General features: G+C 36.3%; 1 protein-coding gene and 1 pseudogene across 6 annotated transcripts in view; both read left to right on the top strand.

Annotated features, from left to right (window-relative positions):
- The window catches only part of ALMS1 (ALMS1 centrosome and basal body associated protein), a 228,773-nt gene that overhangs the window by 21,993 nt on the left and 179,066 nt on the right, over positions 1-27,714 (top strand). For 4 of the 6 annotated variants that reach the window (XR_012095364.1, XM_073023075.1, XM_073023079.1 and 1 more), the window contains exons 2-7: positions 2,775-2,900; positions 13,693-13,888; positions 17,469-17,586; positions 19,006-19,478; positions 21,029-21,129; positions 26,806-26,899. Coding sequence is in view for 5 of the 6 variants with exons in the window: in XM_073023075.1 (XP_072879176.1) it covers positions 2,775-2,900; positions 13,693-13,888; positions 17,469-17,586; positions 19,006-19,478; positions 21,029-21,129; positions 26,806-26,899 (1,108 nt within the window). In the remaining variant the exon portion in view is untranslated. The remainder of the gene's footprint in view (positions 1-2,774; positions 2,901-13,692; positions 13,889-17,468; positions 17,587-19,005; positions 19,479-21,028; positions 21,130-26,805; positions 26,900-27,714) is intronic. The other 2 variants (XM_073023076.1, XM_073023078.1) reach the window with 1 other exon arrangement.
- LOC119627277 (guanine nucleotide-binding protein G(I)/G(S)/G(O) subunit gamma-5 pseudogene) lies at positions 12,922-13,676 on the top strand (annotated as a pseudogene).

Below are 27,714 nucleotides of genomic sequence, written 5' to 3' on the forward strand. Positions count from 1 at the left end.
GTTGTGATCAGAAAAGATACCTAATACTTTGTGGCCTAACACGTGGCATATCCTGGGGAATATTTCATGTGCACTTGAAAAGAATGTATATTGTGCTGTTGTTGGGTGGAATGTTCTGTATATGTATGTTAGGTCCAATTGGTGTGTAGTGCTGTTCAGGTCTTTTCTTTCCTTATTGATCTCATTGTTCTATCCATCATGGAAAGTTGGTTATTGAAGTCTGTCACTGTTTTTGGAGAGCTCCCTTCAATTTTATCAATGTTTGCTTTAAGTATTTAGAAGCTCCAATGTTTGATACATATATAATTACTATATCTTATTTGTGCATTGACCCCATAATGTTCTTCTTTGTCTATAGTATCAGTTTTCTTTAAAAATTTATTTTGTCTGATATTAGTGTAGCCACCACAGCTCTCTTTTGGTTACCATTTGCATGGAATATCTTTTTGAATCTTTTTACTTAGAGGCTGTGTGTGTCCTTAGTTCCAAAGTGTCTTTTAAAGGGCAGCATATAGTTGGGTCCTGTTTTTTAATCCTATGGGTTTTTTTTTTTTTTTTTTTTTTTTTTTCGGTAATTTCTTTGTCCTTTCATAGCTTGTTTTTTATTTCCTCCCCTTCTACCTTTCTTTGTGTTTAGTCAATTTTTTTGGTAGGGATATATTTTGATTCTCTTATTTCCTTTTGTGTATATTCTATAGCTATTTTCTTTGTAGTTACCATGAGAATATCATAAAACTTAGGAGGATAACAACCTGTTTAAACTAGTAACAACTTCACTTCAATCACATATAAAAACTCTAGTCCTTTATAGCTTTGCCCCCCAACCTCCACCTGCCAGGTTCAAGTGATTCTCCTGCCTTAGTTTTCCAAGTAGCTGGGACTTGTAGTCTTCCAAGTAGTCAGGCCACCATGCCTGACTAATGTTTACGTTTTTAGCAGAGATGGGGTTTCGCCATTGTTGGCCAGGCTGGTCTCAAACTCCTGACCTCAAGTGATCTACTTGTCTTGCCTCCCAAAGTGCTGGATTACAGGCATGAGCTTGTACCCGGCCAAAGTATTAGTACCCTGTTAACATTTTACTGGTGTCACAAGTAACATGTTTATATGTTGTTTAATCATTAACATACTTTCTTAGTTTGTTTTCTCTTGCTTATAACAATACTTGAAACTGGGTAGTTTATTTTAAAAAGTTATGGAGGCTGAGAAATCCAAGGACAAGGGTGAGGGCCTGATGAGGGCCTTCTTGCTGGTGGGGACTCTGCAGAATCCTGAGGTGGTACAGGGCACATGGTGAGGGGGTTGGCCATGCTAGCTCAGGTCTGTCTTTCTCTTCGTATAAAGCTACCAGTCCATTCTCATGATAAGCCATTAATCCATTAATCCATCAAGTCATTGAGCCGTTCAGATCTGCCCTCATGATTAATTCATTCATGAGAGCCCAGATCCCTCATGACCCAATCACCTCTGAAAGGTTCCACCCCTCAATACTGCCATGTTGTGGATTAAGCTTTAACATGAGTTTTAGAGGGGACAGATACTCAAATCATAGCATGTAGATTTATAGTTAATTTTTATGTTTTGTCTTTTAAATCCTATAAAAAAATTAAGGTGGAGTTACTCACCAGAATTAAAATAATATGTTTTTATATTTGCCCATATATTTACTTTTACCAGAGAACTTTATATTTTCCTGTGATTAAAGTTACTATCTGGCATCCTTTAATTTCAACTTGAAGGACTGCCATTAGCATTTCTTCCAGGTGAGGTCTAGTGGTAATGAACTCTCTCAGCTTTTGTTTATCTGTGAATGTTTTAATTTTCCCTTTTACAGGTGCATGCCATCACGCCTGGCTAATTTTTGTATTTTTAGTAGAGATGGGGTTTTGCCGTGTTGGCCAGGCTGGTCTGGAACTCCTGATCTCAGGTGCTCCTCCTGCCTCGGCCTCCCAAAGTGCTGGGATTACAGTGTGAGCCACTGCACACCTTGTATCTTTATCTCTTGGAGGATCTGAGATACTATTTTAAAGTCCTTTGGAAGTATAGTTTGTAATCTAATTTTTAGTAAGAGGGTTATTTTGTTTTCCCTTTGTGTGCATTCTTCTCTACCTGCGCGCTTTTTGTGGTTGTTTCTGCTTTGTCCCTTATAGCTGCTGCTTTAGAAGGAAATCTTATATTGGAAACTCTGGGTTCTTATTCTTCAGGGATATTGGGAAAAATCTCAAGAACCAATCCCTGAACCAGTGGGTGGCTTGACCAGGTCATTTTTGTTTTATTGCCTGTAATCTGTCCATTTGTGTTCCTTCAGCCTTGAGCTATGGTCACAACTTTTATTACCTTCTTTCACTAGTAGGAGAGTGCTGCTCCAACCCCTTACTTCACAAAATGATCCTGACTTTTGTTCCCACTTCCTGTGCTATGAGTTGATTTCAATCCCTATTATTGGGGTTGAGTTTTAACTGTCTTAACCAGTAAGATTTAAAAATAGACAACTTGCTTGTTTCTGTTTGCTTCTTTTACCTCTGTGGGTAAAGGAGGTTAAGGAACTGCTGTGGTTTATGCAAAAGTATATTGTGTCCTAACTGAGTAACCTTAAGTCCCTGTTTCCTTATTTTTAAGTAAGGATAATAGCTTGTATAATGGTTGTGAAATCAAAATGTCATATATGTGAAAGGGCTTTATGAACTGGGAAATATGGTCTGAATATTAGTTTATTTTTGTTGTATAATCATAGTGATTGTGTTATTGCTCTATTTAAGTCTGCTTTTGATTTTCAGATTGTTCCATTGACCTGTCATGTATGGCAACAGATATTATATCAAGGCAATAGTAGAACACAAATTTCTGATACTAATGTGGTCTGTTTGGAAACAACAGCTCAGCAGGGTTCTGGGGATGATCAGGTATGTCTTCTGTAACTGGCTAACTTTTAATTTTTTTGATAAGCAGCACAAGAAATTCTGATTTAGCTATGAAGAATGGAAAGAAATAAATTAATATTCATTAATATTCTGTTTTGTTTTCTTTTGTGTCTTTTTTTTTTTTTTAAGACAGGGTCTCACTCTGTCACCCAGGCTGGAGTGCAGTGGCATGATCATAACTTACTGCACCCTCCAACTTCTGGGATCAAGTGATCCTCCTGCCTACAGACATATACCATCAAACTCACCTAAATATTTTTTTAAAAATTTTTTGTAGATGGAGTCTCGCTTTGTTGCCTAGGCTGGTCTTGAGCTCTTGGCCTCAAATGATCCTTCACCTTGGCCTCCCGAAGTGCTAGGATTACAGAAGTGAGCTACCACTCTCGGCCAAATATTCTATTTTTCTAATAGATTGTTGTAAACTTTATGTATATGTAGAAGAGCAGTTCACTTTTTTTGAAGGCAGATCTCAGGACTTTTATTTTTATTTTTATTTTTATGTTAAAAATTTTTTATAGAGATGGGGTCTCTCTATGTTTACTGGGCTGGTCTCGCATTCCTGGCCTTAAGCGATCCTCTCGCCTCGGCCTCCTAAAGCTATTGAGATTACAGGCATGAGCCACTGTGCGTGGCCTCAGGACTCTTTATATTCTTCACAAGTATTCTTAAGAGCTTTTGTTTATGTGGATTATCTATATAGATATTTAGCATACAAGAAATTAAAACATTTAAAAATATTTATTTTAAAATTTATTTTGAAAGAACAAACCTATTACATGTTACCACAAGTAGTATATTTTAAAGTAAAAAATGACTATTTTCCAAAACAAAAAAATTAGTTGGAAGAATAGCATTGTTTAAATTCTGGCTTACTAGAATTCAGTTGGTGTATTATTCAGGGTTCTCCAGAGAAACAGAACCAATAGGATGGAGATAGATACATCTGTCTATCTATTTACATCTGTCTATATATATATCTTTATTGATATTTATTTATAAGGAATTGGCTTATGTGATCATGAAGACTGAGAGGTCCCAAGATCTGCAAGCTGGAGCCCCAGGAGGGCTGGTGGTATAGTTCCAATTCAAGTCTAAAGGCTTGAGAACCAGGAAAGCCAGTGGTGTAAGTTTTGATCTGAATCTGAAGGTAGAATACCCTCCAGCTGGAAGACCATCAGGCAGAGAGAGCACATTCTCTCTTGCTCAGCCTTTTGTTCTATTTAGGCCTTCAAGGTACTGGATCAGGCCTTCCCACATTGGAGAGGGTAACCTGCTTTACTTAGTTTCCAGGTTCAAATGTTAATCTCAGGCTGGGCGCAGTGGCTCAAGCCTGTAATCCCAGCCCTTTGGGAAGCTGCGACGGGCGGATCACGAGGTCAGGAGATCGAGACCATCCTGGCTAACACGGTGAAACCCCGTCTCTACTAAAAAATACAAAAAAACTAGCCGGGCGAGGTGGTGGGCGCCTGTAGTCCCAGCTACACGGGAGGCTGAGGCAGGAGAATGGTGTAAACCCGGGAGGCGGAACTTGCAGTTAGCCAAGATCTGGGCACTGCACTCCAGCCTGGGCGACAGAGTGAGACTCCATCTCAAAAAAACAAAAAAAAAAACCAAGCGTTAATCTCATTCATACACACTTCACAGGCCAGGAACAGTAGCTAATGCCTGTAATCCCAGCACTTTGGGAGGCTGAGGTGGGTGGATCACCTGAGGTCAGGAGTTCAAGACCAGCCTGGCCAACATAGTGAAACCCTGTCTTTACTAAAAATACAAAAATTAGCCAGGCGTGGTGGTGCACACCTGTAATCTCAGCTACTTGGGAGGCTGAGGCAAGAGAATCGCTTGAACCCAGGAGGTGGAGGTTGCAGTGAGCTGAGATTGTGCCACTGCACTCCGGCCTGGGTGACAGAGCGAGACTCGGTCTCAAAAAAAAAAAACATAAAAATCCAGACACACCCCTCACAGACATATCCAAAATTATGTTTAACCATGTATCTGGACATTCCATGATCCAGTCAATTTGATACATAAATTACCTATCATAGCTGGATTCTCAGTCTGCTCTGCATTTCGTTTGTTGGGATGTATTGTTTTGGTTGAAGTATATGAAGACAGTCTGGCCTTACATAGATGAAAAAGGAGTTAGGGAAAGGAGGCTGCCATTCAGTCCCTGAAAGGGTATCAGTGACCCTCAGGGATTTTTGGACTACACTTTGAGAAGCAATTTTCTAGAACATAGTTATAAACTTTGAAGAAATGGAACAGTCATGAGCAGATAGGAAAAAAGCTCATATAGAGTTATTAGAGGAAAAATGTAGTGTTACTGATAATGGTTAAATATCTAAGGTTGATTAATAACTTGAGTATCAGATTTCTTCTGTTACCTTCAATTTTCTTTAAATTGCAGTGATTATATGTTAGATGCAAGATATAGAGGAAGGGAGATATACTATCACTGAGGGAAAGTAGTTAAGACAATCCCTGAGCATAAAAAGCATAGTACCTGGGGCCATTAAATGGAAGAGGGTTGTTTTGAGTTGAATTGTGCCCTCCCAAATTATATGTTGAAGTCCTAATCCCTACCTCAGAATGTGACCTTATTGGTGATTGCAGGTGTAATTATTTAAGATCACACTGGAGTAGGGTTTGCTCTTAATCCAATCTGCCTGGTGTCCTTATGAAAGAGGAAAGCACCATGTGAGGAGAAAAACATACAAAGATAAGATGGCCATGTGAAGATGGAGGCAGAAATTGGAATTTTGCTGCCACATCCAGGGAATGCCTGGGGCTTCCAGAAGGTAGAAGTAGCAAGGAAGGACCTTCCCCTAGGGGCGTCGGAGGGAGCATGACACTGCCAACACCTTGATTTCAGACTTCTGGCCTCCAGAACTGCGAGATAATAAATTTCTCTTGTTTTAAGCCACCTAGTTTGTGTCACTTTGTTATAGCAGCCCTAGGAAACATAACGGGATGTATTTCTAAATAATACTCTCTGAGGGCATATTTTTGGTAGAGCACAGTCCAAAAATTGATGTCTTCCTTTTTTTCCTGTTTCATAAAATACGAACCATGATGGAGCCTACAGCATTTCATTTCATCTTTATGCCTGGGTTCCTCAGAATAGCTGGAACATTATGCCGCTTTCTAGTTCACTTCCTTCTTTTCTCCTTGTACTATTGTTGTTCATCTTTGTTACTGTCATCTGAGTTACCTTTATTTATTCATGGAAAACTGGCTCTTGCTACATTGTCTTCGTCTCTTTTATTGGTTTCTTTCACTTCAACATACATTTCCCATTCAGTGCCTGAAGTTCTCAGATACTTCATCTAACCTCCAGCAATCTTTACTTCCATATCTCCTTCCAGTCTTCTGCTACCTGTACGTAGTTACTCATTCCATGATCACAGTCTAGACCTTGTCATCACCAGCTACCTTACTACAAATGTCTCGTCCTCTATTCCCTTCCAGCTACTGCTTCAGTCAATATTTTGCTCCCTGTTACAGTGAAATTTTTGAGTTGTCTATACATTAAATATCCTATCCTCATTTTTAAAAAGCCAGGTTTATTGGGGTATAAGTTAAATATATCAAAATTTACTGTTTTAGGTGTACAGTTTGTCAAGTGAGCTTTGACATACGTATACTATCATGCAGCCACCACTACATTTGAGATAGACAACATTGCCTTCACAAAAAGGAACTTCACAAAAAGTTCCTGTTGTCCCTTTGTAGTCAGTCACTTCCCCAATTCCTAGTCCCTGCAACTACTTATCCAATTTCTTTCTCTTTAGTTTTACCTTTTCAGAATAATACAGTGTATAGACTTTTGAATCTGACTTCTTTCACTTGGCTTAGCTTTTGAGATTTATCCATGTTGTTGCATGTATCAATAATTTGTCCACTTTAATTTTTATTACTGAGTAGTATTCTGTTTGTGTATAGGTTTTTCGGTGGACATATTGCCTTATTTCTCTTGGCAAATACCTAGGAATGACTAGACGCGGTGGCTCGCGCCTGTAATCCCAGCACTTTGGGAGGCTGAGGTGGGTGGATCACTTGAGTTCAGGAATTTGAGACCAGCCTGGCCAATATGGTGTAGTAGAAACTCCGTCTCTACTAAAAATATAAAAGTTAGCCAGGTGTGGTGGCACATGTCTGTAATCCCAGCTACTCGGGAGGCTGAGGCAGGAGAATCACTTGAACCCGGGAGACAGAGGTTGCAGTGAGTCAAGATGGTGCCAGTGCACTCCGTTCTGGGTGACAGAATGAGACTGTATCTCAAAAACAAAAAACAAAAACAACCCCTAGGAATGGGTTTGTTGAGTGATAACACAACTGTATGTTTAACTTTATAAGAAAGTACCAAACTGTTTTTCCAAAGTGGCTGTACCATTTTGTATCCCAGTAGTATATGAGAGTTCTGGTTGCCCTGCATTCTTGGCAGCTGTTGGTATCATCAGTTTTTTCTTTTTTTTTTTTTTTTAATTTTAGACACTCTAGAAGGTGTATTATGGTGTTTCACTGTGATTTTAACATGCATTTCTCTAATGACTAATGATAGTTATCATCTTTTTGTGTGCTTATTTGCACCCCCATGTTTCTTCTTCAGTGAGAGATCTGTTAAAATCTCTTCCTGATTTTTTATGGCTGGTTTGTTTCATTTTTTGAGCTTTGGGGGTTCTTTGTAGCTCCAGATGCAAGTCCTTTATCAGTTATTTCTTTTGCAAAGACAGTCTGTGGCATGTTTTTGTATTCTCCTGTCTTTGAAAGACAGAAGTTTTAATTTTGATGAAACTTGTTTATTGATTTTTTTTTTCGTTTTATAGTTTGTACGTCTTGTGTACTATCTGAGGAATCTTGACCTAATCCTATGTCAGTGAGATTTTTCTTCTATGTTTTCTTCTAGACCAGGGTTTCTCAGCCTTGGCACTATTGACATTTTGGGTTGCATAATTCTTCATTGTAGGGGGCTGTCCTGTGTATCCTAAGATGTTTAACAGCATTCCTGGCCTCTTCCCACTAGATACCAGTAATAGTCCCCCAAGTTGTAACCATCCAGAATGTTTTCTGACATTGCCAAATATTCCATAGTTGAAGGGAGAGGTGTGTCAAAACCTCTCCCAACTGAGAAAAACCACTTTTTCAGAAGTTTTATAGTTTTAGGTTTTACATTTATGTCTAAGATCCATTTTGAGTTGGTTTTTGTATATGGTGTGAAGGAAGCATTCAAGCTGTATTTTCTTACATACAAATATGTAATTGTTATTCCAGCACCATTTGCTATATTTTTTCCAGTGGATTTCTTGATATCTTTGTAAAAAAATTAATTGACCTTATATATGTGGGTCTATTTCTGCACACTATTCCATTGATTTACATATGTATCCTCATGCCAATATTACACTCTTAGTAACTATACTGTCTTAAAATCAGGTTGTGTGAGTTTTCCCACTTTGTTCCTCTTTTTAAGAATTGATTATTTTAGATCTTGGAATTTCTATATAAATTTTAGAATTAGCTTGCCCAATTTATATTTTAAAGCCTGCTGAAATTTTTTATTAAGATTTCATTGAGTCTATAAATCAATTTAAAGAGAATTTTGACATCTTAACAATATTGAATTTTCTAATCCATAAACATGACAGTTCTTTTAGCTTATTATTTCTCTTTAATGTCTTCATCAATGTTTTGCTGTCTTCAGTGTGCCAATCTTACACGTTTTGTTAGACTTACTGGTAGTTTTAGAAATTTCTATTTCCTATTATTCATTATGAGTGTACAGAAGTATAATTGACTTTTTGTATTGACCTTGTGTCCTATGACCTTGCTAATCTCACTTACTAGTTTTAGTAGCTTTTTAAAAAATATATATTCTTTAGGAGTTTCTATGCAGAGTTGTATCAACTGTGTTTTGTTTTTTCCTTTTAAATAGATTTCTCATTTCTTTTTTCCTTTTTTTTTTTTTTTTGCTTTATTACACTGGCTAGGATCTGTCTGTTCTTCTACTTGATCTACTTTGTGTTCTGACCCCAACCATTTGAAAGCAAGTATCACCAGCAATATTTATGTAGCTGAATACAGTGAATACTTTTCTGTCCTCATCTTAGGTACAATAAATAGCATTTGACACTATTATTAATCATTACATAACTTCTTTAAGTTATTTCCTTTCTTGGGTTCTCCTGGTTTTCTTTCTACTCATCTAGCTGTTCTCTCTCAGTATCCTTTGCTGCTTTATCTTCCTTTGTTAAACCTTAGAATCAGAATTTGTAAGCTGTGGACTCAAATGTGGTTTGCAGAAACCAATTTTGCACAATGTTTTAACACTTTTGAAATAGAATACTTTAAAGTGAACAAGCAGTGCATAGTTAGCCACAAATCCCATTACTCTCCAATTCCAGGATGGATTACTCCATTTGTCTTACCCCCATACCCCTATACACATTGAGTTTTTAACCCCTGCTTGAAACGTTGGAATGTTTGTGGTCTCATCCAGATCCAGGACTTTAAATACATCTGTATACTGATAAATCCCAAAGATATATCTCAAACTTTTACTTCTCCTGCAAAATTTGTTTGTATTTGTCAGAATGCTTATATGTTGTCCCTCCCCACATCTGTCAAAAATATTTAGAGACTTGTTGGCCTTTTTATATTGATTTAAAAGGTATAACACAAAGAATATTTGATGATTGAAATGTAGCAAGAAAATACATAATGCAGAGAGTAAAAAAAGGTTGAACATATTATTTTAAAAATTCAGTTTATAATGGGAAATTATAAGAATATGTTTGCATAGGAGAGGAATGATTCAGTAATGAGAGAAAAATGGATGAAGGAAAGTGGGAGAATCACATAGGAAGGAAATCACTGAAAAAAATTGGAAGGAGATGGGAAGGCCTTTGAGAGGTAGAGCGACGTTTTTTTGTTTTTTTGTTTTTTTCAAGTCATAAGATAGAAATCTGGTAATGGGGGTTGTAGATCTGCAGTTGAAGACAAGGGAGTTCCTTTCTCGTGCTGTACACTTATTGAAGGTCATCAGTTGAAAATTAGGAACGTTTGATAGTTCTGAGGAGAGAAGGTATGAAATCGCAACTCACCAGGAAAATGTAGTAGGATTTCCAGGCCATACTGAATGCCCTTGTTTAGTGACATCAGTTTAAAGACTGGCTTTGACAGTGTGGGATGTGATTTCTCCAGCAATGTGCTGCTGATTGGATTCACGCAAGGGGACGGTTCCATCAGTGTTAACTTTTGCTAAGCAAATAGGATAATGGGAGAAAAAGGCAAGAAAGTTAAGGGTGTTTGCAAAGCGTGATTATAAGGATGACTGAACTCTCAGAGGGGCAACGATGGAAATACAGATAAGAAAGGAATAAAGACAAGTATAAATGTGATAAGATACTTGTCTCCATAAAGTTAAAAAATTATTGCAGTAGAGGAACTAGAGAGTAAGTGATCTGTGGAGGTCAGAGGATGGGCAGGAAGACTAATGGATACATCTGTCACTATTAGGGAGGAGTAAACTATGGGATACAGGCTCAAACCATGGTTAGAGAGGCTACGAAGATGAGTCAGGGGACCAGTGATTTTTGCTTTAGTGAGTCACAAAATGATTGGAATTCTCCTGCTCTAAAACCTTTTGTTGGCTCACTAACCTATCCCCTATAGAATGGAGTGCCCTCAAAATAAAAAATGTAAAATTTAATCATTCTCATATTCCTTTTATTTTCAAGTATCAGAAAGGCGAAAAGCATGTTTCCAGTAGCAATTTGATGTTATAGAGCTGATTAATTTATTCAATGTAGAAGGGATTGAGTTATTTTGGAATGTCAAAAGTCTGCTATTCCGTAAGTGTAGTGTTAATATTTTAGAATATTTCTCTCTAAATTTTTTTCTTTGCATGTATTTGTATAACTGATATTATGTAGTGGATAGTGGGTATCTTTTTTCTTAAACTTGCTATATGCACATTTTATTAATGAATTTTAAATATTGGAAATGCCTCCTCAAAGACAAAAGTCTTGTTAGAAAATGTTTGTGAAAATATTTGTAAATTGTAATGCATTTTCTTTTTATGGATTCTGGGCCACCTGGGAATTAAAAGATTCCAATATTCTCTTAGAAACCTTTGAGTTGATCAAGGAAGAAGAGTCCAGTAGTGGAATACTTACAAAATAATGAAAATACATTATATATGTAAAGTTGCTATCATTATAGTGCCACTTTCTCATGTTTTTATTTAAATAAATAAAGCAAATTGAATGAATTAATTATTTAACCAAAGATTTTAGATAAAGAATGAAAAACTTGTAATCCCAGCACTTTAGGAGGCCAAGACAGGGAAATTGCTTGAGTCTGGGAGTTCCAGACAAGCCTGGGCAATATAGTGAGACCCCTGTCTCTACAAAAAGTTTTAAAAAATTAACTGAGTGCCTGCCAGTAGTCCCAGCTACTCAGGAGACTGAGGATGACAGGATCACTTGAACTTGGAGGCAGAGGTTGCAGTGAGCTGAGATTGTGCCACTGTATTCTGGCCTGGTTGACAGAGCAAGACCCTGTCTCACATACACAAAAAAAGAAAAATTGCAGATAGAGGAAACATGGTAAATAGGAAAACAAGTTATAAAATATAATACAGTTGTTAAATTCAAGAAATAGAGAAAAAATAGATATATTCCTAATAAATACAGTTAAGAAAAAAAAACTCAATGAAATAGACTTTCTACAAAACTATCAGTATTTTATAGAGGTAGACTAGGATTACTAAGGAGGAAATTGAGAAAATTATGATAGTACCAGCTATCAAAAAGGTTTTTGGAACTAATAGATTCACTGATAAATCTTTTAAATTTTTAAAGAAAATTGAAGTTGCTTATATAAAATAAATACTGAACAATGTTATGAAACAAGAAAATGAGGGCATTCTAAAATACCGATTAATTTTAGTTATGACCATATATGTGTGAAAATGTTAAAGAATATGCTAGCAAACATTTAAACGTCTGCTCTACCACTACTGTGTAAGAAATGTGAACATGTTTCAATATAAAGAAATTTATTGACTTGGGAGGCTGAGGTGGGAAGCTCAAGTGCTTGAGCCCAGAGTTTGAGTCCAGCCATAGAGTTTGAGTCCAACATAGCAAGAACCTGTCTAAAAAATAAAAATAAAAAAAATGTTGCCATCCTTTATCAGGTTTAATTGGGGAAAAAGATGCTATAATGCAGTTTGAGCTAATTTAGTGTTCATTTCTAATCAAATTATTTGAAAATGAAAATACTTTCATATCATGATAGAATATACTAACTAGTATTAAATCCAAAAGGAAAATGCCTTTTAAACTTGTCACCATTAGTATTTAATTCGACTTTAATTCAGCATTGTTATTTAGTGTGATCTGTAGATTGGTGCCAGTCCATTATTTGCTTGTTACTGGTCTGTCAAGAGGTAAGTATAGAAATTGAGAGGAAGTGTTTAGAAACTTTTATAGTAGTTTGATAGAGTAATTTTATCTTTTTTTAGACCTAGAAATCAAACATTTGGGCTGGTGTTTTATATCTTGGGCTTATATTAAGACTTAAATTTCATTTTTCTAGTTATTTTTACTAGTTTTAAAAATTAGCTTATTTGTCATTAATTTTTGTTAACATTTTAGTAAAGTGTCAGTCTGTGATGAATTGGAAGTAGGAAAAACTGGTCCTTCCCCATAAGTAGTCTGAGAAGCAGTTCTGTGAATCTTGCCACTAATTTAAGAGTAAATAGTTGGAGGAGACAAATGTATCACATTCATGGGTGATATAATAATGTTATATATTGAGAAGAGCCAGGGATCCTTTAGAAACTAGTAGTAGAGCTAATAAAAATTCAGTCAAGTGAATTCCCAACTTAAAGCTGGAGTGAATACTTCAGCTTTAGGTTTGGAATATTTTTTTCAGTTTTTTTATTATTTTATTATTATCGAGTTGTAAAATATTATGTAGAACCAAATCTATTGATTTAATGATGAGAACTAACAAAAAATATAGTGGAAATGCCAGTGATTCTTCCACACTTCAAGAGATGTGTAGTAGGACCCACGAATCGGCCCAGCCCTCGCGGGCACCATGTTTGGCCCCTTCTAGCGTTGCCGCCATGAAGCAAGTGGCTCAACAGCTCTGGCTGAAGGCCGGACTCAACCATGTAAATGTTTCCCAGGCAGCTGCAGACTTGAAACAATTCTGTCTGCAGATTGCTCAACATGACTCTCTGCTGACTGGAGTATCTTCAAGTACAAATTCCTTCAGACCCCAGAAAGTCTGTTCCTTTTTGTAGTAAAATGAACCTTTCAAAGGTTTCCCAAGCCACTTCTCATGATACAGTGAATATTCAAAAGAGAGCTACATTTGAAACCTGTACAAAAGCTTATCCCTGGAACACATGTGCCATAATATACAAACTTCTACTTTTGTCAGTCCTTAATATCTACCTTTCTGAATTTTCATGAATTTCTATTTCACAAGGGTAATTGTTTTGTATACGCTGGCAGTGGCATACAACGAAACTTTGTATCAAAGATTTTTTTGTATTAAAGAAAGAGATGTGTAATAATGGGAAGAGGTCTAAAATGTGGTTAATATTGTGAGAAATAGAACAGCTTTACATTTTCTAAACTTTGATGAGAATGTCATTAAATAGGAAGCTATGTGATACATGAGTGGACATTTTAATCTAAATATTAATATGTATGGTAACTCAGTTAATGACTTAGCATGTTTTCCTTTAAAATTTTTGTAGAAAACAGAATCTTGGCATTGTCTTCCTCAAGAAATGGACCCTTCCCAAACCTTGGATACATCCCAGACCAGGTTTAATGTGAGAAGAGAAGATACTGAAGTGTCAGACTTCCCCTCTCTGGAGGAGGGTGTATTGACCCAATCAGAAAATCAAGTAAAGGAACCCAACAGAGATCTCTTCTGTTCTCCATTGCTAGGTAATGCCTCTTTATTTTAACTAGTAGTAATACCTCACATTCGTAAGTTTTGCGGGGACTGCAAGTGTTAACTTTACCCTTTTTGAGTGAAGGAGCTCTGTAGAGACCTACTCAAAGGGGTAAGCTTATTTCTGTTTTTTAGTTTGTTTGTTTTTGTTTTTTTTACTGGCTAGCTGATCTAGTTATATTAAGTGTACAGTTGCCTCTCATTTTGTCACATCCTGTTGCTCACAGAAGGCAGAAAGGTGATAACTGTCTACTGTGTGTACCTCCTCAGTCTTGAATTTGCAGAGTTTTTGGGATGAATAATATATTATACTTTGGTTCTCTCAGCAATGGAGACTCCATGATCCCCCCCCCAAAAAAAACAAAAAACAAATGTTCATATTTACCTTTTTTGATTTTTAGAATTAATTAAGGCATGTGTTATTATCCTCAGCTTTCAAACCAAAAGTTGACATAAAGAGGTTGAGTGGCTTGTCTGAGGTAGATCTTGCTGCTTTCCTCATAGAACTGATTTATTAGCTCTTTATAAAAGATAAACTTTAAGTACTTTTAAAACCATTAAGGGATTCAATCATGAAGATGGTTTTATAGTTTTGTAAAGAAGCATGAATAGGACTTAATTCAGCAAGTTATTTGCAAACATAAGCTAATGCTATCCAAGTCAAGATATTAGTGCCAACATATTCTATGATGTGAATTATTAAAGTCAATTTTAGGTCCACATTTTAAGAAGGATGTTGACAAAATTAGAGTACCTTTGTGGGAGGAGATGAGTATCTTTTGATAGACAAAAGAGAAGACTTTGCTATGGTCAAATATTTGAAGGGCTGTTATGCTAAAGAGGAAGCAACTTAGTTTTTATTCATTCATGTAACAAATATCTAAGTGCCTCCTGTGTGTTTGATGCTAGGGATATAAAGATGAAAGCTAACTCCTCTTGTGGGAAGGCAATCCAGTAAACAGAAAATAACAGTACCATGGGATTTGTATTATAATGGTGTAGAGCAGGATCTGCAAACTATAGCTTATAGGCCAAGTCTTGATTTTGTACCTTCCATCTGCTAAGAATGATTTTTGCATTTTTAAAGGATTGTAAAAACAAACAACTATAGTATATGTGACAGATTATATATGACCAACAAAACCGAAAATATTTACCATCTGACCTTTCATAAAAAAATGTTTGCTAACTGCTAGTCTAGAGTTTAAAATGAATACATAACTTAAAGGGAAACTGTTTTTCAAATTGATATAAAAAAGAACTTTCTAATAGTCAAAACCATTTAATAGTAGAAAAGGCTATATAACGACAACAAAAAGTGAGCTTCATGTCACTGCAAAATGTCTAGCAAAATTCTGTATTAGGATTTTAGTACTGGGGAGGAGATTGTACTTTGTGACCTAAAATGTTTTCTAATGTAAAGTTTTGTAACTCTGGCTTCTCATTTACTATAGATGGGGCAGAACATTTTAAATTATTGGAGTAGGTTCCTGGATCTGATAGGCAGAGGAAATTTTATCATTGCTGTTTTGTTATGCATAAGTACTAACTGTGATAATTAGGCTCTCGCCAATGGCAAATGTCATTGATGATGGCTGGTGCCAGAATGATTAGATACCTCAAAAAAAAAAAGGGATCCAAGCTAGTAACAGATGTCCATACTTGAGGAAACAAGAAGTGGTTGAAAGCTGAAAGAAAAAGGCATGGCAAGTAACATATACCACCTTCCCATCACACACACACACACACAAATAATGTTGTACACTTGAGAATCATTAACTCTTCAGCTTTGGCCTGCTCCTTTAGCAAATACTTTTTCCAATTTACCTGATTTAACTGTCCAACTCCACCCTGAAATATTCTTAAATATTTAAGAAGATGCTGAAATGCTGCTTATAACTTACTTGTTACTTGCTATTCCTTACTCATACCTAAATAGCTATTTTAGGTACTGAGGATTTCTGTGGGTTCTGAAACCTGGTTAGGGATAACTCTAATTTTTTTTTTAGAAAAGACTCTCAGGTTCTTTAAATACGCAGCCTACAGTTAACTGGAAATAGTAAATTTGCTTTACTTGCCCAAAGGTCCCCCTTATAGCATTAGCTCTAGTGTATTTGGGGACTTTGTTAAAAACTCTTCATGATTTTTAGAGGGGTGAAGGACTATTATGGAGGTTTAAGACTGCTTCTCTGTGCCAAGGCCAAAGAGGAACCATACTAATTGTTCCTTGGTGGCAAAAGTTGTTGTTATATATCAGTTTCTCACTTTAATTCATTCAGTAAGTAAATAACTCTCTTTTGAGTACCTATTAAGTGTAGCAGGTACTTTGCTAGGCACTGAGGTTATAGCTATGGATAAAGTAGACACAGAGTTGACAGTTTATATGGGAAGTGGATCGACGAAAGATTAAAACAAGAGGGTGATGAATTATATGGAAGGTGTGCAGGGTATATGAGCAGGGACAGTATGCATTTTGACCAAGTGAAGGACAGGTGACAACATGGTGAGCTCTGTGAACTCTAGGTTTTCGGTAATTTCAAGGGGAACAGTGGTGTGAGAGAGGAGTCCTCACTTTGTACACAGTGTTACAGGCATTCTGAAATCAAGAGAGTATACTGATTAAAATAAGAATGATTTAAGTCAACATTCAGGAAATCACAAGAATTTTTTTTTTAATTTTTTCATTAAAGCAGCAGTTCAAACTTTTTGGGTAACAGGATTCTTTTATGCATTTAAAAATCACTGACAACTCCAAAGAGCTTTTGTTTATTTGGTTATTGATATTTCCCATATTAGAAATTAAAACTGAAACATTTAAAATTTATTAATTCATTGAAAAAGTACATATTTTATAAAACATAACTTTTCTAATACAAAAATGTTTAGCAATATGGCCATGTTTTACTTAAACAATTCTATAATGTCTGACATAATAGAAGACAGCAAAATTCTCATGTCTTGTTTCTGTATTCAGTCTGTTGCTGTATCATACATTCTGTAGCTTCTGGAAAATGTCACTGTATCTTTTTGAGAGAATGGGAGTGAATAAGGCAAATGATATCTTAATATTATTTTGAATAAAATTTCAACAGTAGGTACCTCCTAAGAGTGTCTTAGGGCCCAGGAGCTCCTGTGCTATACTTTGACATAACAGGTGTAGTCTGTATTATGTAAGATGGGAAGAAACACTAATAATAGCTAAGAGCATTTGCTAAAAGTTGAAATGCTTGGGTTCAAATCTCACTGTGGCATTTCAGCTACTTGAATGCGGACAAGTTACTTAATGCTTTGTAAGTTTTGTAATCATGTTTCCTCACCGATAAGATATGTATAATAATACCTATCTTTCAAGGTTGTCATGAGGATTAAATGAAATACTGGGTGTTAAGCACCTTGACTTTGTCAGGCTCTCAATAAATGGTAGCTGCTACTGCTGTTGCTTTTATATTTTTATTCTAATGCTTGTAGAATTCTCCATATGGCAGCATATGTAGGTGCTTTAAAGTATTACATACGTAAGTAAATAATCAATTTTCAGCATTACTCAGCATTTTTATATTTGAAACTTTGCAGTCATACAAGATAGCTTTGCTTCTCCTGATTTGCCTTTGCTGACCTGTTTGACACAAGACCAAGAATTTGCGTCTGATTCTTTATTTCATCAAAGTGAACTAAGTTTTGCACCTCTGAGGTAGGATGATTTATTTGCATGTAACCTTTCTCCTTTCTTGTTCTACGTTGTTACTAATATTAGTGACTTCAGGCTAAGGTGGTACTTTGAGGTGGGGCTTAGATACTCTTAGGACATACTCTGAAGGTAACAAAGTCCTAGGACTTGATGCATATTAATTTGGCAGAGTAACGTGTAGAGATGAACTAGATGACAGTAGTTTATTTAAAAATAATTCCTAATGTATTCAGGCATTTCGGGCATATTTTAATTTAGAAGACACACTGGATTTTCCTTCTCATAAACCTTCCCATCTGCTGCTCATCATCTCTCTCCTCCCTCTCACCCTTATTCTGCAAAAAGCATTTATTTCTAGGTCACTAACTTGTTTGGCACTCTCATTTTGTTCAGCTGTTACTGAATGAGACTAGTTAGCTCTCCTTACCTTATAGGAGATGTGAGTATGAAGTAAGAAGATTTTTATGAACAGACTTATCCAAATTAACAGATACTCCAAATTCATGTCCTTTAGAATAGTCATAATGGGAGAAAAGTCTGGAATTTTCAAAACATATTTGGAATTATTCAAGAATATGTTTTCCTCTTCTAGAACTGAAAAGAAAACCCACCTTAAATTAAAAACAATGTTTAGAAAGTAAAAAGTAACCTCTGTGCTTGTATATTACCTTATATCACTTTTATGAAAAGTGATCTGTACACATTTTTAGATCATCAACCAGTGATTAAGTTACTGTTGTGTTTTGGGAATAGATCACTTCTTGAGTGGTTTCTTTCTCTTTTTTTTTTTTTTTTTTAATCTATCTAGATGGAGTCTTGCTCTGTTGCCCAGGCTGGAGTGCAGTGGTGCCATCATGGCTCACTGTAACCTCTAACTTCTAGGCTCAAGCAATCCTCCTGCCTTAGCCTTCACAATAGCTAGTACTACAGGCCTGTGCCACCATGCCCAACCAATTTTTAATTTTTTTTGTAGAGATAGGGTCTTGCCATATTGCCACGGCTTGTCTGGAACTGCTGGGCTTCAGGTGATCCAAAGTGCTAGGATCACAGGTGTGAGCCATTGTGCCTGGCCTTGCATAGTTTTCAAGAGCACAATAAATGACGACTAGTAAAAAAATTAATGCAGGTTAAATGAAAAATCATGGTGGGCATCATTATGAAAATCACATTCTGTGTCTATTGTTTTAGGAGAAGCCTGAGATAATATCAGGGTTGTAGGGTGGTAGTTCACCTTTTGGTTAAAAAGAATTTTTTTGTTCGGTCATTAGCCATCTTAAAGGAGTCTGAAATTAGGAGAGCTTTGTTTTTCAATGCACTTTTCAAATAAACTTGATTTTAGTGACATATGTATTTTTGTATTAGTACTTAAAAATTAAATGTTTTTAATGTGTTATTTATTTATTTTTAACTGTTTATTTTCAGGGGAATTCCTGATAAGTCTGAAGATACTGAATGGTCTTCTCGACCATCGGAAGTTAGTGAAGCTTTATTCCAGGCTACTGCAGAAGTAGCTTCAGACTTAGCAAGCAGTTGCTTTAGTGTATCTCAGCACCCACTTATAGGGAGCACAACTGTTGGGTCTCAGTGCCCTTTTTTACCTTCTGAACAAGGGAATAATGAAGAGACTATTTCGTCTGTTGATGAACTGAAAATTCCCAAAGACTGTGATAGTTATGATGATCTTTGTTCATATATGTCATGGAAGACACGAAAAGATACACAGCAGCCTGAAACCAATTTAGCTGATAAAGATCAAGTTTCAGTTACAAGTTTATCTGACATAACCGATGAAAACATAGCTACTAAAAGAAGTGACCATTTTGATGCTGCTTATTCATATGGGCAGTATTGGAAACAGGAAGCTTCATCTAAGCAGGCAGAAACATACTTAACCAGTAAGTACCCTGATTCTTTTTCAGATTCATCTGACACAATTGATAAAAATAAAATTTCCAAGGGAAGTTACAGTTTTAGTGTCCCCTTTTCCTATGTGCCATGGAACAAAGAGGGAACTTTGCACCACCCAGAAACATGTGTAATCAGTAAGGACTGTGTTTCCTTTCCATGTGAAGTTGCTGCTCATTATAATAATAAAATGTCATATTCTTTCTTGTGTTGTTTGTTGGAAAGAAGAGGAAAAGGGGTTCCCTTGACTTCTGATAGTCATTATTTTGAGAATGTTTATTTAAGGGCTCCAGCTGAGATTGAGGTGAAACAAAAGACAGATTCTTTGGAGGGTTATGAAAGAAATGAAGAAGGTTTACAGAAAGAATCATCTCAATGTTTTGAACTAACAGAGACTAGAAATAATTTATCTTCAGAAGTGCAACCCAGATCCTCAGGAATAAAGTGTATTAGGAATGTTATAGCTCCTGATAATTCTGTAAAAGTTTCAGAAATACATGTACTCTCCAGGGAACATGATACCTCTAAAATGGAGGCTTCTGGTGGTCCTCTTCAGACTGTTATATCCAACTTGGATAAAACATCAGAACAATTGTATTTTCAAGAGGAAAGAAACCAAAAGGGAACTTCTCTTTTTGGTGAGAAAAACATTGATGCTACTGAAAATATAGCCTTTGAGGCAGTTATTGCCTCTATTGAGCCTTCTAAGAAAGAGAGTACAGTAAATGACATCCAAGCTGACATCAATAAATATTTAACAGATGACAGCCAAGAGAGAGAACCAAAAAATCCAGATCTTTCTCCATTATATTATAAAGATGAAAACTCTTTGATAGGCTTAAACATACATGCTATCAGTCTACTCCTGGGGTGTTTGAACCAGCAGCTTCAAAACCATTGTTGCATATAAAGGATGATAATGATAGCTTCCTATACTGGCATCCAAATTTAAAATCACCCCCTAATGCTGTTCAGAAAATGTTCATTAAGCCACTTTGTGTTATTCCAGAGCTTAAGTCATCTGCTTCTTTGAGTGAAAAATCTTACAACCAGACTGTTGGTCTTGGCAAAACACAGTCCACTTTATTTCAGTGTGATATAAGCAATGAACCATTTCTTCCCTTTGGGAAGATAAAGTCTGTTCCTTCTCTTGACCTGCAGAGAAGGTGGAATCTTCAGATGTTACTTATCATGTGAAAGTATTAACTTCAGATTCTTTGGTTTTACAAGATTTAAAGCAGCCAACCTTTGAAGAAGTTGCAGATTACTCAGACTTTAATTTGGGTAAGGATGTTAACTATAGTAATACCATTAAAGGTCCACCTGCAGCTGTAGGAAGCAGCTTTTCAGCAAACTTGGTGGCATGTGATGCAAAGTCACAAGGTGCTTTTACCATTGACCAGTGATGCATCATTAATTGCAGTCGCCCAAGAGACATTGCTGAAAGCTGATATAGGCCAAGGTGAAATTCCTTGGCCTGTGGGAGCTAAGTCTAGTTTTACTATACATACAATTATGCAAAATGACTCCTATTTTGTAGAGGGCCTGCAGGGGAAGGCTGAGTCTGACATCATTACTCTGGATGGCCTAAATGAAAACGCTGTTGTGTGCAGTGAAAGAATTACTGAACTACAAAGAAAGGTGAGATACAATAAAATGATAGTTGTAAGAAACATGGCCTTTTTCAGTATTGTTTCAGGAAATGGCATTGTTTGTGTTTATTTTACTTTTTACTGTTTCCTGGGTACATGACCAATGTGATTTGACTGGTGAGTACGTTGAGCTAGCAGCTTTAGAGAATTTGCATGATGATCTAGAGATGCATGACAGCTCCCTGCACTGGCAGCCTACTTTACAACTACCATCTGAGAATGAAAGCAATTTTGAACAGCCTGTAAGTTTTTCTATCTGACATTTTTTCTGGGCGGGGAGAGGAATATTTTATTTGAAAAAATTTCAAATTTTATTTGAAAATATTTTATTTGAAAAATTATATCTTTCATTACCAGCTTGTAACTTGTACCTGTTCTTTATCTGATATCCAGGAATATGTTCCATTAGAGGTTGGTATAAAAGAAATGTTTATGTTTCGTAGACTGTAAGACTTATTTCTAGTTCTGGGGTGTCTTGGAAAAGGCCATCCCCTGGGGCTCCAGGCCTTTCATATTGAGGCAGCCTAACTCTTCTAGTTGTGCCAGCAATAGTCTTTAGACAGTGTTAAGATTAGAGTTATTCATGGGAACATTCAGAAGCTTGTACTTTGAATGTTTCCCTCTGGTCTTCAATGTACAAGCCTTGAAACAGTCCCTGGAATATTTAAGTATTTCTTTTTAGAAGCTCCTGAAAGACTTGACTTCAGAGGTGTCTTGAAAGTTTTAAGACCCATGTTTGACCAGGAAGGATAATGAAGTGCTTAATATCCAAACTGGCCAGTGCCTCTCCAAAGGGAAGTATCTCCTTCCCAAATGAGCAACATACTAATGTATATACATGTCCCTTCCCTCTCTCTATTTATATCATTATTACCATTGTGTGTATACTAGAAACTGGCAACTCTAAGGTGTCATAAAAATTTTATGTCAACCCTTTTTTTTTTTTTTTTAAAGTTCTGGGGCACGTGTGTAGAATGTGCAGGTTTGTTACATAGGTGTACATGTGCCATGGTGGTTTGCTGTACCCATCAACCTGTCATCTACATTAGGTATTTCTCCTAATGCTATCCCTCCCCTAACCCCCTACCCGCAGACAGGCCCCGGTGTGTGATGTTCCCCTCCCTGTGTCATTCTTTTATAGAAGGCTTTTATTTGCTTGGATCTTTGGATCCCTTGGCATTAATGTTCCTCTGGTCCTGTTGAATGAATATCCTCTTTTGTTGTCTGGTATTGTAAGTCCCAAAGTGGGCCCTACTTCCTTGTGATATATCCTCATATCCTGTTATTAAATACAGTTAGATAAAATAGTGATGTACTTAATGTTATTTCTCTTTTCCTGTTTTCCTATGTATAAGATTGGTATATTTTTGTAAAGCTCTATTAGTTTGGGTTACACCCACATTTAGACCTTTAGGTTCAGATTGTTGGTAGAAAATGAAGATACTATGATGAACTTTTATTTATAATTTATTGCATTATTAAAATTTTTTTAACACAGAATCACTAGGTTAGTTTTATTTTCTTCAGTATTCTAAACTAGGCATTCTTTAATTTTAATCTGATAACAGTGGGGATGAAAATGATAGTTAACACTTTGTGCTCAAGTACTGTGCTAAGAGGTTACATGTATGTATCAATTCATTTTTGTCCTCTGTCAATTCTGTCAAATAGAATTGTTAGAGATTATTATCATCCCTATTTTACTATTGAGACTTAGAGGATTTAAGAACTTGCTTATTATTATTCAGCAATTGGGGGAACCAGTGTTTGAAACTAACCATGTCTATGTACTTAACCACCATACCATAAACTGTCCCCCGTCGCCCCACCCCAGAATTTTAACTATTCTTGATGAAACTAAGGTTAAGATTTTGCGTTTTTTTGGCAAGAGTAGAGGTTTTGAAGGAGATTGCCTAAAGTTGCATTCAATAACAATGAGAAACAAAGTAACAACTCTTAAAGTGTTCTAAATTTTTAATACTACTTTTGTGACTTATATCAACCTTTCATGTAGATAAAATGTATTTTAAAAATAAAGATATATAGGTTCAGTTAATGTGCAGAGACTAGCTTTGACCACTGCTCCAAATTTTAATCTGTCCTTAAATATAGCCTGAAGTATAATCTTTCAATCTAAGGAAGATGCTATTATTCCCTATATTGTCTTTCAGTTGTAGCTCTATCTGTCTTAGTCTTAGATCTAGGAGTTATTTAATGTCAATATCAGAAAAGCAAGAAGCCAGATGTGGTAGTACTTTTTCTGTGTGGCTTAGCTTGCTTTCAGGGGCTTGCTTACTCCTTGGTTGCTTCGTTACACTCCTCATCTTTGTCACAGAAGAGTCATTCATACTTACTTGGTTCACTTTTATATCTACTTATCATAAATGATTATTTGGGTATCCACGTATGTATGATGCAGCTCGGAACTGTGAAAAGAACGGAGATTTGGAGTCGAAATCCAGTTCAGTTACTTTGTTAGCCTTGTGTCTTGAGCAAATGACTTTGGAGGATCACTTTCCTGATCTGCATAAGGAAATAGGAATATTAATAATCAACCTCATATATCGTACTATTAAATGGGGTAAGTTATATAGCATTTATATAGTTCCTGGTTGTTAGTTCTCTTCACTTAGCTGAAACGAGACTATTAGAGTCTCTGGTGGTTTCCTACTTTCTATTATTATTTTGTTTTTCTTTCTCCTTGTTCTTGGTAGCAGCACATAATTAATATGCTATTTTCTTTTTTTTTTTTTGAGACAGAGTTTTGCTCTTGTCATCCAGACTGGAGTGCAATGGCACGATCTCAGCTCACTGCACCCTCCGCCTCCTAGGTTTAAGCAGTTCTCCTGCGGCAGCCTCCCAGGTAGCTGGGATTATAGGCGCCTGCCACCATGCCTGAATAATTTTTTGTATTTTTAGTAGAGATGGGGTTTCACCATGTTGGCCAGGCTAGTCTCAAACTCCTGATCTCAGGTGATCCACCTGTCTCGGCCTCCCAAAGTGCTGGGATTACAGGTGTGAGCCACTGCGCCAGGCCTAATATGCTATTTTAGTACCTCTTGTTTTGGCCATTTAACTCTAAAAATGATTTAAGATTTAAGCCTTAGATTTCTTTCCTCTTCTTACCCCCCCCACCTTTGGAGACCTAGTTGCCTATCTCTGTGTGGATGATTATCACCTCTGTTTTTATACCCTGATATTTGTCTAATTTATTTTGCATGTTTTCTTGTGAATATTGTCATCACCCCAAATTCAACTTGCCCTATAGCAAAATAACTCATATTTTTCCTAAAATTAGACTCACTTGTAGAGTTTCTGAGTTTTTATGAAAGGTATTAGTATTTTTCTGGTTTCTTGGTCATCTTTCATTCTTTCTTCATTGTTGATTAAACATTGGGAAGATAAACTAATCTTGATTTCTTTTTCTTCTGGTTCTTTCCATTTTCAATTAGCAATGAAGATCTGCTGGTTTCTTAAATAAATACTTCTCATATTTTTCATTTTACATTTTATTTTGTATTACCTACTTTTTTTTTTTTTTTGAGACGGAGTCTCCTGCTGTCGCCCAGACTGGAGTGCAGTGGCGTGATCTCGGCTCACTGCAAGCTCCACCTCCCGGGTTCACACCATTCTCCTGCCTCAGCCTCCTGAGTAGCTTGAACTACAGGTGCCCGCCACCACGCCCAGCTAATTTTTTGGATTTTTAGTAGAGACGGGGTTTCACTGTGTTAACCAGGATAGTCTCGATCTCCTGACCTCGTGATCTGCCCGCCTCCGCCTCCCAAAGTGCTGGGATTACAGGTGTGAGCCACTGTGCCTGGCCGGTATTACCTACTTTAATAGTTCTGTATTTTGAAACTTTAACATAATGAAATTTTTTTGACGTCAAGCTTGCAATCAAAATTTTTCTTTATTTCTGTGTTTGAAAGCTGTAGAAGAAAAACTGCTATAAACTATAAACACACACTGTCTCACAAGTGTCTATATATTATGTATGGTCATGCCACACTGTGATAGTTAATTACAGACTGCGTATATGATGGTAGTCCCATAAGATTAAAATACTGTATTTTTACTGTACCTTTCCTATGTTTAGATATGTTTAGATACACGAATACCGTTGTTTTATAGTTGCCTACAGTATTTAGAACAGTAACATGCTGATAGGTTTGTAGCCTGGAAGCAGTAGGCTAGACCACTAGCCTAGGTGCGTAGTAGGCTACACAGTAGTAGGTTTGTGTATGTCACTCTGTGATGTTTGCACAACAACAAAATTGCCTAACAACACATTTATCAGAACATATCCACATCATTAAGTGATACATGACTGCATATTATATATATGCATATATCTTTATGTATATTTATGTGTATTTATATATGTGTGTGTATATATATAGGCTGTACTTCAAAAAAGTTTCCTGTAGGAGTGAGGTAATTGAAAACTAGGAACTTTGTGCTATGTGGAGAACAGGGCTTCTTAGCAGCATTATCATTTTGAGTTGGATAATTCTTTGTTATGGTGGGAGGCGTGTTTCCTGCTTATTGTAGAATGTTTTGCAGCGTCCATCCCTGGCCTCTATTCACTAGATACTAGTAACATCCTCTCCCATCACAAGTTATGACAGCAAAAAATGTTTCCAGGCATTGTCAAATGTCCCTTGATGGGTACAAAATCGTCACCAGTCGAAAAGCACTGGTCTAGAGAAACCTGTATGGGCAGTAGATGTAGATATAGAAATAGATATGGAATATTCATTTCCACACTTCACACAGCTTCCTAAGAATGTTCATTACTACACAATGAAAAATTGATGAAAGAGGATAGAAAAATTCATGCTTGTATACATTTTTAGACTTCATCCTGAGAAGATATGACTGAAATAATCTTTTTAGGGAAATAAAGACAACCTAAAATTGATATATAGTTTTATGTGAGGGTGCACTGTAAATTTGGTGAAAAGCTGTACATGTTTAGGTATTAATGTCACCAATATTGGTTTCTAATTTCTTTTCTAGCAAGGACTTGTGACCTGATGAAACATTAGGAACTTCTTTTTGAGCAGTTAACCTTTACTTCACTACCAATGTATAGTCTCCATTACTTTTGTTTTAAGAAGTTTGAGGACTTATGCTTGTTGGCAACTGATCACAGTTATAGTTCTTTGATACTCTCATTTTCCTTCTAAACATTTGTGAGTTTCTAGAAAATATTCCTGTTTCTTTTTCCTTCTTACTCTTTCTTGCCCACAGTGCACCTCTCTACCTTAAAAAGAAATACCTGAGCTTGTCAAGAATAATCCCATGGTTCAAATTCTGCAGTGATCATAAGGAGCAAACTTCTGAGTAACAACACTTCTAGGCATACTATCTATAATATTTTATGTAAACAGATTTCTAAGCCCTCAGGATGATTTATAGAGTCTTCTCAGAGTTGACCCAACAAGATATGACCTATATATGAATTCAGAAGGTTTGAGATTATGATCTTAAGTAACTAGTGTAACTTCTCAGTGTTCATCTTTATAAAAATGAGGGATTATTTTTAGCAGATGAAGTTTGAAATTAATATCTTATTTTCTTCATTTCTTCATAGGTGGGTCATTCTAATCTGGGCATTAATGAGTCTTTTTCATTTTTATTGCCTTCATTTGTTCCACATAAGCTACCAAGAGAGTCGGAATATTACTCTTCAGATCTCAGAATGTTGAGGATGTCTCCTGACACTGTGCCAAAGGCTCCTAAACATTTAAAAGCAGGTATGTAGAAAAAGGAGATGGTAAATGTCCTACTTATGGATACCTTGTGAAAAAAATATTTTATTAGGTCTAATTTTTTTATTTTTTAGTATCTGTAATAATTATACTTCAGATTAGATGTGTTTAGAAATCCTGTCTTAGTCTCTTCAGACTGCTATTACAAAAATATCTTAATACTTTAAGTGTGGCTTATAAACAACAGAAATTTGTTTCTTGCAGTTCTAGAGGCTGGCAATTCCAAGATCAAGTGCTGGCAGATTCAGTGTCTTCTGAGGGACTGTTTACCATAGATGATATGTTCCTCTGTGCCCTGCTGTGGTGGAAGGGGCAAGGGGTTTCTCTGGAATCATTTTTATAATGGGCACTAATCCCAAACATGAGGCCTGTGTCCTCATGATCTAATTACTTCCCAAAAGCCCTGCCTCCTAATTTCATCACCTTGGGGATTAGGATTTCAACCTGTACTTTTCATGGGGGCCACAAACATTCAGACCATCACAAATCCGCTGATCTTTTATTAGAGGAGTCATTTGGTTTTTCATTGCATTCTACATGACAATATTTAGAACTGAATTATATGGAGGAGTCTGATGTTAGAATCTGTTTATTCCTTTGTGTGACTTGAAGGGAAAAAGGAATTGATTGAGCCCAAGATGACAAGAGTGGATGCAAATAAGTTTGTAGAGAGGAAATTGAGAGAAATCAGTTTTGAGGTAAAAGCAAGATTATCTGCTGAGGGAGGTGAGTAGTGGTGGAAGTAGGTTAGAGGCTTTGAGGAGAGTGGTTTGGTGAAGACTTATAGTTCGTGTTGAAGT

Source organism: Chlorocebus sabaeus, chromosome 14 (assembly GCF_047675955.1).
Source record: "Chlorocebus sabaeus isolate Y175 chromosome 14, mChlSab1.0.hap1, whole genome shotgun sequence".
NCBI classification, from domain to species: Eukaryota; Metazoa; Chordata; class Mammalia; order Primates; family Cercopithecidae; genus Chlorocebus; species Chlorocebus sabaeus.